The sequence below is a fragment of the Anas platyrhynchos genome, chromosome 2 (genome assembly GCF_047663525.1).
Source record: "Anas platyrhynchos isolate ZD024472 breed Pekin duck chromosome 2, IASCAAS_PekinDuck_T2T, whole genome shotgun sequence".
Lineage (NCBI taxonomy): Eukaryota > Metazoa > Chordata > Aves > Anseriformes > Anatidae > Anas > Anas platyrhynchos.
The window spans coordinates 141,711,410-141,727,004 of NC_092588.1; the positions used below are offsets into that span (position 1 = coordinate 141,711,410).

Sequence of the window (15,595 nt, forward strand, 5' to 3'; positions counted from 1 at the left end):
TGTCACAGTCAGTAGAAAGGTTACCATTGGCAGCAGTAAGTTTGAATTACATACTTAACACATTTGCTTAGTTACACAACTTGCCTTCTCAGCAAGTGCTCAGAATATATTGAAAACCTCAGAAAAAACCTCCAGCAGCTTGTGTCACTATAAAAATGCCACACAGTCAAGTTGGGGGAGGTTGGAAGCTCCTGCTGAAGAAAATCTATTGAACTGTAAATAAAATCAAAGTTATAAGAAGCATTTTAATGTTGAAATGTTAAGGAATGTCTGAGATGACATGCTTTCATACACTAGTCTTTTGTTTTATTTTGTTTTTAAAACAAGAAGACAGTGTAGGATGTTTTGTAACTAAAGAACATTATAATTTCCCTTAGTTTATAAATACCACAGTAAAAGTTCTGCTCTCAGGTCTGCACACCGGGTCTCAACCTGAGCTACTTCTAGGGAGTTCCTCAGAATACCATAGTGAGGACCTACAGTTCTGAAGATACAGGTTGGAGAAAGGCTGCCCTGTAAGACTAGTTGAAGAGTTGCTTATGTTATTATTTATTATCTTTTATGAAGGAACGAATCTATCAGAATAATTGAGTTAATTCATGATTTTTCTTTAGTTATAACGACAAGCACACGTTAGTTGACTCACAAACATTACACCTTCAATTACTGGCATTTCTTGACCGTATAAATACAGATTCTGTAAATTTATTTTACCAGAGCTAAAGGGAAAGAACATTATCCTTCCCTGTGTACTTTAAAAGGTTTTCATTTTAATACATTTTTCCATAATCATTAATGTTGATATAGGGTCTCATAGAATACACATCAAAATAAGTGTGGCCTAGTTGCTTGTCCTAACTTTTGGAATACACAATCACCAACTTTGCATTTTCATAAAGTTAGCACTGATGAAAGGGAAGATCCAAATCCAGATCCTCAGCAGAACTCAGCCAAATGGTCTAAAAAAAGATGAGACTGAGGCAGTGGGAATGCATGCTGTTTTCAAGTCAAAAGCTGCCTTTTTATTTTAAGCCACAAAAAACATCCATGTTTGGTTATATTGCATTTCTTAAGAAATCTTCTTGTACTTCATTAGCAGATAATGTGGCATGCTATTAAGTGATTATAGTCAGCGTGGCTTTGTTAAAATATACAGTATGATTTTTTTTGAGTAAACAGTAAAGGAATTTCATATTTTTTGAAACCACAGTTTTCTTTCAGCTTATTTTATACCTTTCAAAAATAGACATTACTGCTTTACTGCAAGTTAGAAACAACAAAATACACATTCCTGCTCACCCCAAGCTTTCTGAGTGCATGTCATAGACAAGTTTAAGATGCACAAGAAATATAACTTAGAATCACTGTGAAGTCTTCAAGGTCCTTTCCGGGCAGATTTATGAAATTAACTAACGCACATGAAAATCTGGCTTTTAATAGTTTATTTAAAATGCTTGACACCATCCTCTTCTGCTGTCAGATATTATGAAGTCACAACAGCTGCTGGTGGAAATAATTGAAATAATACAGAAAAAGCTGTGTTCTGAAGTAAAGGTTAAGCAGTAAGAAAGAAAAGCATTTTTTCTTTTTATGGAAATAATTGCTGTACACTATGTCAATATCATTTCTGCCTAGGTCATGACTCACACAGTAATATATTGTTTTCATTCTAACTTTACACATATAAAAGCAATCAAAACACATTTTTGTACTTTAGTTGTAGATTTAATATAGTATTATGGTGTTATTTTTTACATCAGAATACCAAGCTACATGTGGTATCCATATTGCTTGAGTTCCTATATTATTATAGGCTTCTGCTACAAAATTTGTTTTTAGTAACAAAAAATGAATACACAAAATGTTATGTAGAAGCCAAGCCATTTAGAAATACAATCGTTCAAGCTTTTAAGTAAAGCACAACAGCTCTTTAATAACTAGACCAGAAGCCATCCCACCCTGAAGTTGTATTTACCAAGCTGTCTTCAGCAGCCAATTATTCCACTTAGTTTTTGCTACGAGGGAAAGAAGTGCTCCAAACATACAAAACAGTATTTCTTATGCTTTTTGTGTGATATTTATAGACATTTTAGTAGTTGATAAAAATTACAAAGAAAAATAGATTAAAATCATGTTCATATATTTGAAGTCATATTAAACATCCTATTTGAAAAACTTGTGGATTACACAGATGAGAATTAGCTATGTGTAACAATTTTTATAAGAAGCTACATCTTTATGTTAGTTGAATATTACCTTCTTCTGAATAGTTGAAACTTTCAATTTCTTTTTTCAGCTTTGTGCTTTTTTTTTTTTTTCTTGGAAGGACAGGGGTATAGAAGGAGAAAAGCGGCAATATCTGAAAAACAGTCCTTACTTATTTGCAATGTAGATAACTTTATGCTTCTCAATTACATCTATGTCATGCTCCAGTTGTTTCATCTGTGATTCCAGCTTTGCTTTATGCAACTTCTTGGGTATGGTGTCTATTTCTACCGAAAGACACTGAAATTCATGATGCACTTCCTCCCAGTTCTTTTTCAGCCCCTAGTGCCATCAGAAGAAAAGGAAATACATGAGAAAAATATATTTCATTAAGAATAGTATGCACATTGCATAAGAATAATATGCAAATTGCATTTTTTTTTAATTACCTTTGATTGTCACAGCAATGTTAAAACAATAGATAAATATATGAATAGTGTTTAATCGTCTTAAATAGTTGGACTAAATCAATTAAATGCTTAAAAGTCAGGGTAGCTGCAACAGAAATAATTTTGATTCATTTTGATATAAGGAATGATCTTCAAAAAACCCTGTGCTTTGGAGAGAAAAAATTAGTCTTTAAGAGGAATAACCAAGTAATCATCAAACTAGCCAATGAAGGAGGAGCTACAAAAATTAGAAACCGACAAAAGTATGTCAGTGTGACTAAGAGTCAGCTCCACAGCCTACCAGGAACTCAAGGAAGACTCTACACTTCGTTTCCAGTCCTGTGTATCTTCAAGAAAAAAAATGTATAAAGTTAATAAAGAGTGAAGCTTCCTTATGCTATGTAAGAGACTTTCTATGCTGTTAATAATGTACAGGTAGGCAACTTTAAATGATCTATTGTATTTAAATCTAGTATGCTCACTGAGGAACTTCTAGGGTTCATAAAAGCTCCTCCAAAACTCATGTCACTCCAATTACTACTTTTCTCCAAAAAGCAACAGGAATTATTTTACAAACCTCACCACAGAAACCACTTCCCTCATAAACAGCAACCTTGCTGCTGCAGATACCACTGCATCGCACATGGTGCTACTGACCTTAAGAGATCACAAGAATACCAGTGCTTGGAAATCCAGCCCAAACTCAATGGCATTCTCACTCAGTTTGCCTCACCACCAGCTTCTATTCCAGCAACTGAGACCTTCTTCAGACCATGGGCACCTAACTGATCTCACAGTATTTTAACTGTTATGAGCTATTTTAAAGAAATTCTAAATAATTGCATTCCTTCCCTAATCTACATCTACAATAACATACACATGCAACTTCTTTATCATTTGGACTAAGAAATGTAGCTGTCACTGACCCTATCACCAAAAATTTAAACAACTGCCACCTTTCTGGAGTGAGGCTACACAAAGAACTACTAAAGTACCTGCCACATATAAAAACCCAGGACTAAAACCCTGCCTCAAGCAGACAAACAAAAAGCAATAATCTGAAACATAATAAAATTTTAAACTTGTCTTTACATCCTCACAATTAGTGCAACACATGCTCTTACTTTCTCTCCTAAAGAGGATGACCAAAATCTGCACATCCTGTATATTGCCTATACCACAGGAGTGTAGGTTACTCAATGCACAAATGTCCTCATGAAAACTCTGTGCGTGTACTTAATAATCACACCTACTATAAGGAATTCATGCAGCAGTCAGCAAGCAATATAATATGGCTATTGGTGAGAGAACACTTTTCCAAAACAACTTCATTTTTTTGGCTCTCAGTTTTGTTTCCTTAAGCGATATCACAAAATATCTTCAGAAATGAAGAACTGAGGTTAATCTCCCAGGAACTCCATTTTCAACTCTCCTCTGTGATTCAACTGATACACTGATTTCATGGAACACTGTGATTTCCAAATTCAGGTCCTTCTTCTCCACTAGTCATCTTTTCTCCCAGACTTGATTATTACCTTGCTGAAGTTCAATTTACAAGAATTATTCTTAATCCTAGCTTTGAATTTGTTGCTTCCATTTTAGATCTCAAGGGCTGTTGTTCCTAAAAACTTGTCTGATTTGGTCCACTGTATGAATGGATTTAACAGGAAAAATGTCCTTTCCCTGCAAATGCCTACTAAGCATAACATACATTTTAATATGAACTAATATTTGACTAATTCAAAGCAGTGTATTTGTTGCACAGAAATTCATATTTTTTTGTATATTCATACCAGGCATTGACTTGGTGTTCCCTACAAAGGTTATTCCAACATCCTTTATATAAAAATGCCTACATAAATTTAAAAACTGTCTCAACACATGAAAGAAGAGCAATGTGCAAGGCTGTTTATTTACTGTCTTGTAATGCTACTTGTCTTTTAATCTAAGGCTGTAAAGCATTTATATAAGGCTTCTAGTCTACCAGGCATAAGGTATACTTTACAGATATATCATCATGAAAATAAATACAGCATTTCTGATATTTTGAAAGAAAAGTCATTCATAACTTTTTGAATAATTCTACTTTCTCTACATTAGTAAAAACTGGTTTGGAAATCGTTGAAAACAGTGGGGTTAAAAACACATTAAAACATCCACTCATCACAACTTACTCTATCCCTGTAGAGTGAAGAGATCAAAACCAGTTCAAGATTCCCTGTGTAAAAATCTCCCTCACAGCTCCTCCAACAGCAATGTAATGTGCTGACCACTATTGCTCTGGGCTAGACCACAAACTGAAGATCTAACTCTATATAAGGAATTCGAATACATGCTGGATCAGTGAGAAATATGTACTGCATTTATCAACATTCTCTTTTATTCTCATGAAAAGTTCAACCAAAGTAAGCATAATGTAGTTCAAAAATGTTGGCACAAATTACTTCCATTTATTTTTGTAGGTTCATAAGGCTTGATTTTGTTCTCAGACATCTATTGCCACATATTCTTTCAAATCAGATAGTGCACATGTGTTCAATAGCAATGTCAATTATTTTTAAAAGACAGGATTTCCCATATGTCTACAGCTGAGCACTGGGTAGGAGTCTCATACCCTGAGGACACTAATTCCTCCTGGAGATACATCTGTGTGAGTCATCTGGCCCATGGCTGAGCACATTTTTGAAAACTTTAAACAAAAATACTGATTTAACAAAAATAGTCCCCACCTTTCTTTAATTAAAAAAAAAAAAAAGAAAAAAGATTTCTGCTCACTCTTGTATTTTAATAATAAAGAACATAATTTTAATTAAAAAAAAAAATCAGAACTGTGAGCATCTGAACTGACATGCCTTCTTTCACACATATTTTTGCTGCACAGCCAACTTGCTGGACCATCATATTGTCCCATGCCTTCCTCACCGTAACAGTATCTTCATCTTCCCCCTTACTGTTATATTCCTTATACTGTGGCCAATGTGATACCCTCACTTCTCTCCCAGCTAACCTTTGTAAGTAAGTTAGACACTGGGTTTTGTCTCTAGTTATTCTGCTGATTATTTTTTTTTTGTGGGAATTTAGCATCTTAGAGATGTCAATCCACCTGCTAATTTGCTTCAGATGTCTGCCAAGATACAAAGACATTAAGGAACAGACTGACAAACAGATACCATAGTAATGTAAGCCTAATTTTCATAGGAAATTTGGCTAAAAGTGGTTATGAGAAATTCCATTTTAAAAAATGGATATAATTTAAAAATGTTTATTTTCTCTTTTTGTCTTCTTTTTCCCTTCTCTATATCTTTTATGGCATTATTTCATTTTAGAAAGACTTCTACAATAAAAACTTTCTGAAAGACAGTATACAAAAGAGTTTGACAAAATAGAATTTTCCAGTCATTGTTCTATATATATATTGCAGTTTAATTGTGTTTGCTGGTTTTGCCACATTTAAAAGCATGGCCTTATATTTTAGCCAGTGAGGTTACAAGATGAAGACAGAAACTGCCAATAAATGTAGCAATGATGATATACATCAGGAAAAAAAATATTGTGATTTATATTTTCTATGATTCACAAGCAGAGAGTCAGAACTGTCTCCAGACCCATATAGGCTATTTTCCGCATTTCTTTAAGTTTCACTGAAATTCCAAGTAATTAAAGAGGACATGAATCTAACAGAATTTAAGTACCTGTAAAACAGGACTAAAACTATAGATAGATCAGCTCCTTTCAGCTCAATTTGCAATTGTTCTATAGCTCCATCTAGTGAAAAAGTAGGTAACTCGTTTGCCTTGCTTAAAGATCTAATTTTATTATTCATATTGATTTACATTACCTCATTAATCTTATGTACATGTTACTAATTACACTAAGTCAAAATATGTACCTGTAGAAGATTTTCCCTTTCTTCATCAGATAACTGCTTCATGGCTTTTTTCTTGAGACACTCCAAGACCTGGGTCTCATAATCTTTCTGAGCTTTCTTTGTTTCTTCAGTTCTCTGTGTCACATATTTTGGTGTAATACCATAATCCTAGAAGTTCAAGAAGAAGCATCTTACATGTGCTTTAAAGAAGCTTTAAAGAAGAAAACAAGGACATATCCGTGACCTATACTTTTACAAAGACAGCTTGAAATGGAATTTTGTTCCACTGAGCATAAGATTTTAAATCACTATGTTTTTAGAAATATGAAATGTAATTCTCTTCATAGTCTGAGAAAGACATATAAAGAATTCCCTTCTTTATTTTTTTTCAAAACTTCATAAGAGAATCCAGAAACCAAAACATGTATTTATTCAAACTGATGCTTGAGTGAGGAGTTTGAAATTTGTTAATGACAGAAAGCTAGTTTACATTTTACGTGGTGCCAAGTCCTACTGTCTGGAATGCACATTCCTTGGATACTTTCTTTGAAACGTCTTCCAGTATCCTGTTTTTTGCTGAAACATTGCATGCCACAAAAGATAATGAACAATGTTAACAAGATAGGAATGACAGACTATCACATAATGGATATGGCAGATTTGTGTCTCTGGGAGGAACAATAATTTCTGAATATCCCAGATGCACTTGGGGTACAACTCTGTTTTGACTTATCCTTTATTGAATGTAGACTATCTAGCTCTCTCAGAAGGCACAAGAATCTACCTTGTTTCCACCAAATGCTAAATGATTCACAAATCTTTTAGTGTAGGGTAGCACTTTAGGTTAGCCAAACAAAGGTATCACAAGGACTGCCTGTTCACGTTTTTGCATCTGCTGTTATAAGCTATGTCATATGTCATGTCTTTTTTTGCATAACACTCAGTCATGAATGGACTGTTGAGCTTGGAGACAACTGACCTTGAAGACATGCCAGTTCTCTCAACTCTTTTTTTCTTTTTAGTGTTTTCTCCCATGGGGTCCTGCTTCCTAGTTCCCTGAGGAAGCTGATGTCTGCTCTCCTGAAGTACAGGGTCTGTACACTATCACCTGTCTCCCTGAGGAAGAGTGGATCTTAAACTACTTAACGGCTTTACAACCAAGTTTACCACTGATTATCACACCACTGTCCAGTTCTTCCTGATTTGCAAGTAGCAGAATTAGAAGAGCATGGTCAATAGTTGGCTCATTCACCATCTGTGTTAAGGAGCTGTTGCTGACATGCTCCAGGAACCTTTGCATTGCTTTCATCCCATTGTGTTGGTCTTTCAGCAGATATCAAGGAGGGTGAAGTCTTCTATGAGAACGTCTGCTTGTGATCTGAAGATTCCCTCAGGTTGTTTAAAGACACTCCATCCAGTTCCTCACCTGACTAGATGGTTTGGAACAACCACGCCTGTGATGCTTACTGGCCTTTCCTCTGATTCTGACCCATGAGCTCAACCAGCCTGTTGCCAATTCCATAGAAGAAATCCATAAATTTGAACCACTCCTGCAGCCAACAGGCAACCACTTCTCTTCTTATTCATAAAGAGTTAGCATGCATGCATCCATCCACAAGACTCCAGGCAGAAGAGCTTCCCACCACGTCTCCATTATTCTGATGATGTTAACTCTGAACCTGCACACAGAGCTCTAGCTTCTTCTATTGCTTTCTCAGATTGCGTACAACTGACACGTGAGGTGAGCCCTCTTCCAAAGAGTTTGATCTGTCCTTCCCACCTTCTCACTCCTACTACCCTGCCCTACGTACTTATCACCCTGACCCCTGTTCCTTGATTGAACTGTAAGCTTTTAATACCACCTCCAGTTAAAAGCTCTTCTAACGAGGTTAGCAAAGATGTTGTCAACAATATCCTCACCCCGCTTTGTCCAGTGGGTCCTATCTCTTTGCCAGCATCTCTGAAAGACTGCTGAGTGAGTAGAAGTTGAAGAAATCGAGTCCAACTCTTTGTGCCCCTACTAGTTACTCCCCTGGTTCCCAGTGCAACACATCTGTTATTGCTTTAGCAGCATTGTTCTGCAAAATTTTTGCTGAGAGCATAGGCAAGTCACAACTCTAGTGCCAGTGATTTCTCCTTGGTGAATTTCAAAGGTCTACCACAAACAGCAGTGGTATTTAAACATCTAATAGAAAACCATAAACATTTCATAGGAGAATGCAGGAATCTAAGAATAGGCATTGCTACTCGTATTTTCACTATAATTTCATAAAACTTACCTTTTTCTTAATATATTTTGGAACAAGTCCTGAAGTTTCAAGCAGATATTTGTCTCCTTGTCTTCTATCAACATAAATAGGTTGAGGCTTTTTCGGCAATCCTGTGATAGCAGCAACTGCATTTGTATTTATAAAATTCTTTTTACTCTGAATTCCCATAACTGGGTGATCTGTCCTCCGTGGGACTGATAATGCAGGCAATTTCTTACTATCCTGTTCTTTTTTTCCTGTGAATTAGGCATGTAAACATTCTCAGTGATAACCTTAGAGAGCTTTGCAGTATAATGTTATTACATTTTTGAAGAGAGAAAAATTATGTGCAAAATTACATAAAAACAGAAAGCAACTGTATCTACACTGAGAGGATTGATGGGGAACGTACTATAATGGAAACTAGTATGCTTGTTGGAATAAGAGAAGTTACATAGCTTAGGAAATACTGTGCTGTTTTGTAGATGAGTTTTCATAGACTATGCCACTCATTACCTCTTAACTGCAGTAGTATGAGACTTATTTAAAATGTAAGTAGAACTACTTCTACCAGAGATGCTCATTGTCAAGACCCTGAGAGCACTAGGAGACCCTAACCAGTCCCACCTGGTGCATCCACCCCACAGCCATAGGCCCAGGAGATCCATTTCAGCTCAGCCCTGGGCTGTCAGTCTGTGGCTTAGCTACCTCGCAGGTGTGCCTGCCCTTAGCCCTGCTCCTGAAGAGCTGTGTGGTATCAGAGGGTGGACCTGGCCTGCTACCCCACCTTGCTTAGGCCATTGATAAGACCCATTTTCATCACCACCCTGCTCTGCTTGCACGCCTCTGCTGTGCTGGGTCTGCTGCTGTAGGTGAGATCACTGCCCAGCCGGGGCTGTGGTCACTCTTAATTCCTGGCTCACCTTCCCTTAGGGAGTAACCCTGTTCTCACTCTTCCATAACACTCATAAACAACTTCTTGCAATGCTTTCTCCAGAGAACACAAGAACCCTTGCCTTTTCAGTGTAATCTTTTCTCCAATGGACCAACAGAAGGTTAGCAGCCTCCTGAGTTGTCTCACTTCAGGTGAATGATAAAAGACAATTCATTCCCCACCTTATTTCCCAACAGATATAGCCCTAACTTACGGTCGTTATCAGAGGGAACTCAGAAGAATCTACAATAGTTTGACTCAGGTTGTCTGAGTTCATGTTCTTCTTTGACAGAAAGCAAGTCTGTAATATCACATGTGACAGCTCGTTCCTGCAACAGCTGGCTTCCTGATACTGGCCCTAAGAACCAGCACTTTTCTGGGGTTTTTACAACATGATAGCTTGCCATAACTTAGTACTGCAGGACACAGACTTAAATCTGTTTCTCAATGATGTTATTTTGGAAAACAGCATCTCAGTGAACACCTGCTCACCCTTACCTGCAGAACACTTGCTTTGGGAGCCCCTGCTTCTTCTAGAGCCAGAAAAAGAGTTTGCTTAAAATGAATGTCAGGGCCCAGTAATAAAACAAGATTCAGCTGAAGATTAGGAAACATAGTTTTTGTAGGGAATTGCTGAATAATCAAACTCTAAAGGAATGACATTCTCCCAGACTTTAGGGAAAAAAAAATCAATCTTTCAGCTTTGTCCTTGCAACCTACTTTTTAACTAGATGGATCAAACTCAGTCTTCAAGGTGGCACAGCTATCATAAACAAAACACCATAATCCCACATAGATAACTGGATAGGTTCAAAAGTCTCATGCTTTGAAAGAGCTCATTAAGCAATGTAACTTTTCTGACTAAAGTATGAGACTCCATCCAACAAAGGTATAAGAACTTTCTGAGTTAATGATGCAGTTCCTTCTCAAGATCTCTTAGGATCTAATCGTAGTTATGAAATTACTAGTTTGGATGGAAGCTGTGATGTGTCATAGTCATTTTGAGGTTCTGGTACATTGACTCCAAATGCAAACACCCAAGCGCATATTGCTGTTATGAAGTTCTGAGTCAGCAAGTTGAAACAGAAATATTGTGAGCTACTTTTCTGAGAAAAATGGGTCAGAATGCTCAATTTCAAAACATAGCCAGTTCGTAGTAAACATAATTTTACAATAGAAATACTTGAAAGGAACCTTATGGACTGCTGCAAGTTACAGGTGAACTGGTTAGATTTCCTGTGCTCATCTAAAACACTAGTGTAGTAATTTAACTTCTTGAGCTTGGAAACATTAATGCTCAGATGCCATTAGGTATTACATTCCGTAGAGTGAATGCTGTTCAACTTTCCTGAAAAAGTGAAGACCTAAGTAGAAACCATTCAGGATGCCTACAGGACCTAAGGGAACAAAGCTTGCCTTAAGGTTCTGATAATCTGTATTGTCTGAGGCATTAAGCCTCCAAGGCCTCCTGCAATAGTCTGTATTTTCAGTGCTAAAGTCATTTGTAAGTACCATGCAAATTTGGGTGCTGACTCACACATTCTCTTAGACAGCATTTTTTAATAGAGTACTTCAAGTTCTTCTGTTTTTTTTTTTTTTTCTTCTTCCTTTTTTTTTTTTTTCCAACCTAAAAACAATTTCAAGCTAAAACTTCCTGATTCAGTTACAAGTTCTGACAGCAATGTACTTACAACTCTAGCAGTACTAAGGAGGTCATTCCACCCTTGCAGAGTTGGCCATGATGCTGAACATAAGAACTGCCAACTCCTCATACCCAGAATTATGGTTTGTGCCTGAAAATAGGATGGTGGAAAACTGGTTCTTTGCAATAAAATATTCCATTTTTTTATTTCTCTAACAAGCAGCTCTGAAAAAAAAAAAAGTTCTGTGCTCTGAACACTGCCAATTTAATGGTACAAGATTAAGAACCAACAGCGAATACTGAAGAGTAAAAGCTCTATGTTGGTGATAACATCAAGACAGACACACATACCTACTTCATGTCTTCAAGCTCTAGAAACAATTAGTTCTCTTTTAATATGCCTGTTAATATTATGTACTTTATTATTAATGATCAGTTGCAGGAAAGAATGACATATGAATCTAAATTACATAATTGTAAATTGAAACATCAGCAGGATAGAATATACCATCAACAAATCTTCAATATTTAAATAGCTGCAGGCAAAAGAGAGATAATTTTTCTTTATATTTCATCCAGCTTTGTACCATGACAGAAAATGCTCACTGTATTTACTAATCACATATGTAATCTCCTTTTTGCTTCTTTTAGTGTTTTACGCAATAAATAAGAGAGAAACATTTTTGTGAAATAGCAAATTAATTTCAGCATCATAGAGGCTATAAATGGAACAATGGAAACCAACCCAGCTTACAAAAATCATTTAAAATTAAATAAATTAAACAAAACAGATCCTCTATAACTATTATTTTCAATATTAATATTAAGAATTCCAATATAATAAAAAATGCATTGCCTTTCACATATTTAAGGTATGCACTTACTCGCTGGTAGCTTGGGTTCCTTTGAATGTTTCTTCAGAAAGTTTTTTGGAGACGGCACCGCAACTTTTGCTGGCCCCATAGTTTTCCACTGAGCTTTACTTTTCTCTATTTCTTGTTTCACAGACGGTCTAAATGTTGATATATACCTTTGATGTTAAACAATAGGCATAAAGAAGTTGAAGGTCAGAAAATTATTAAAAATACCTCTTCAAAGATTATACATTTTTGCATTAGTTCATGCCAGAAGACTGAGCTATTTTGTTTTGTACTCTCCCAAACAAAGGCCATCATCATTCATATAACCTCTATCTTAAAAGTATGCTCAGCACCACACTGATAAGTTGTACTTCTGATTCTGAAGCTAGCTTGCTTCTTCCTCCTCCTCTTGTGTCTCCAAGGCCAGTATTATCACAATTTGGCAAACAGTTCCTGTATCATATAAATACTGAACACAGACATTCTGAAGCTCAGCACTGCTTTGAATGTTGCTTACTAAGTCTGACAAAAACATGAATTCTTTATTTTTATTAGGTTATATGTTACACACTTTGGTCTTTGATTTTAAACTACATTTTGAAAAAAATATTAATTTACATGGCTTTTTGTTTTGTTCAAAAATGCATCCTAAATATGTAGCTGTTGTGCATCTACATGAAAATATTAATCATGAGCCTACTTTGTTGGATTTTGTACATTTGAAAATCTGTAGTCTGAGGGAGATGCAAACACCAACGTATCTCATGTTTCAGAACCTGCAGTTGCAGTAGGACCTTGCGTAACAGTAATTAAACATAACAGAGGAAAAAGCTCAGTTGGCTTGAAAAGATACGAGATCTGTATTGATAATGAGAACATTCAATGTTTCACTCTGTGGAATGAAACGGATTTTAGAGGTACATAAAACCTCATGCTTCAGGAAATACTTCAAACATTGTTGAGAGTTGGACAGAATGTCCTTGAACATCACCTTATCTTATTAACGTCCAGCCACTGCATCACTGTCTCAGTGCTCCTGTTGAACCATTTGTTATATGTTATTAAAAGAAACTTGATACACAGCAAACTCTGTAGTTCTTAAATGGCACAGACCTGAACTACGATCCTGAACTATTGTCATCTGTCATGGTTTTGGCATTGACTTAGAAGGCTAACATGAAAATCACAGCAGCTCAGACATGAAAAAACGTATGCACACACTACTGTTTTGGTGTCATGTTGCATATGGAACTGAATTTACCACTTTAATCAAAAGTTTGTAAACATGCTGCAAAAGAAGCCAAATACTGATCATTAGCTGATCAGCAGTGATTTGCCACCATCTGAAACATTGCTTGCATGGACACTTTCCTGAAGAAGCAGAACTCATGAAGTTAAGGCTACCTCAGTACCTTCTAAAATCTAGTCATCTTTAGGAAACATGTCATTTTAACTACATACATAAGATTATATATAGTTCAAGAAATACTCTATAGTTATATGGAAGGATTTTTGTGTGTGTGTGTGAGAAATTCTTGGCAAACAGCCATATTTTTAGGCATGAACCTACCACATTCAGAAACTACTGTCTTCCTCACCGTTTGGATATGTATCCACATGTTAGATAAAGGTAGTGACTTTATGATGATTTACTTATTTTGAGAAGTTTGACCTATTAGCATGCACACTGTCTTGAAAAGGGAAAGATAACAAGAAGGTATTGAGCTTATTCCATACTGGCATAAAGTTTAAAGCTGTCTTTTTACAATGCCGTTTGAATACAGCTATAGACATCCTCTTTGGACAAAGAGTTGTGACTGTTACATGTTTTGATGACTGACATATGGCCAAAACAGTAACTAAATGGTGTCATACAGCAACAGTAGATGGTTAGAGAGGGCTGCAAGTAAGAAAACATGGTTATGGGGGACTTCAGAATCTTAATCCATTCAGTATTTGGTAAGGGGAGAAAAGACAATATATTTATGAAAAGACAGTTAGTTCTTTAAGCCTCCCCTTGGGATATCAAAGTTGGAGAAAATGAAGATGCTTGCCCTGATTTCATGAATAGTACCCAGCCAGGTGAGAATGAAATAGATATGATCTCATTTTTAAAAAGACTCCAGATTTTGTATGCATGAAAAAAATATGTTCAAGTCATGCTATTAACCAGTTCTGACACTGTTGTTACCAGCTGGGTACATGGCACATTGCAAAATAAAGCAGGAAGTGAGGTGACAAAATGGAAATCAGTGAGATGGGAAGGGGATTTGGTCTTACTATGTACAACCCAAATAATCCTTTGCCCATATTGAACCTAATGGACTACAGTCATACAGTATCCAAATCCTTGAGTGGAATTAAGACAGGAGAGGACCTGGTGTGCTGCTTGCCTTCCATAATGTTGTTTCACTGCACTCTGCCCACCAGAGGCATCCTTCATTCACAGGGGAAATCAAAAAGGGCGTACCATCTATTTTTTATATGGTGTATAAAAGTTCAGAACTAGAAATCTGGCAAGTCTGAACACTTTTACCTGAAAAGCATTCAGACATTGTGCCTTTGTTCTAACAAATGCCACAGATATTGCTATTCATTTTACAGCCACTGAGTTATAGCCTGGGTTAACATTTCGCTGAAAGTGCCACGTCTAACGGTGTTCTTCCATACAAATAGCATGAACCTGAAAATACAACATGTACATCAAATATGAGCTTTACAAAAACCCTCGGAGGATTAATACTAGGCGGGCAGAAGGCATTTTTAATGCTTTTAAGGTAAGGGGTGAGAAGGAAGCGAAAGAAATGATGTCAGAAGATGCACCTGACGCATGAGAATGCAGGTGTGACACAGAAAAAAAATGAAAAAAAAAAAAAGAGCTTTTCAGCTGCTCACTGAAAAATCATTAAAAGCTGAAACAACAAAGATGTCACGCAATTCCTGTGCGTGGGACAGATGGCTTCGCAGCTTCCTTGTCATCAGGCGAGGTGGCACCAAACTGAATCATCAGCGGGCTGCAAACCCCCAGCTGCCAGCCGGTGACTCACCAAGAGGCACGATAACGCCGCAAAAAAAAACATTTTTTTTTTAAAGTTACCTTCAAAAAACCTCAAATTTTTAAAATTCCCTGTAAAAACCTCACTGTATTGTTATTATTTTTTAATTACCCGCAAAATACAGCGATACAGCGCCTGGCCCGAGCCGAAGCTCTCAGCCCCACGTACCTGGGCGGCCTGGCGGGCGGCTCCTGCAGGCGGGGCAGGAGGTTATAGATGCTCTCCGGGGCCGCCATCTTGTTGCCCAGCGTCGCGGCCGCGGTTGCCAGGGAAATGCGTTGCTAGGCGACAGCGCACCGAGGGGGGCGGGGCTACACCATCGCTCCCCACGC

The 15,595-nt window shown here is 36.9% G+C and overlaps 1 protein-coding gene across 1 annotated transcript; it reads right to left on the reverse strand.

The window, feature by feature from the left end:
• Positions 1-1,425: 1,425 nt before the first annotated feature.
• On the reverse strand, positions 1,426-15,589 carry ENKUR (enkurin, TRPC channel interacting protein). Its single transcript, XM_027450622.3, has 5 exons — positions 15,432-15,589; positions 12,232-12,377; positions 8,802-9,028; positions 6,544-6,690; positions 1,426-2,547 (listed from the first exon to the last, which is right to left on the reverse strand). Exons 1-5 carry the CDS (start codon positions 15,497-15,499, stop codon positions 2,374-2,376), a joined length of 762 nt encoding a protein of 253 aa, XP_027306423.1. The 5' UTR covers positions 15,500-15,589; the 3' UTR covers positions 1,426-2,373.
• Positions 15,590-15,595: the final 6 nt, after the last annotated feature.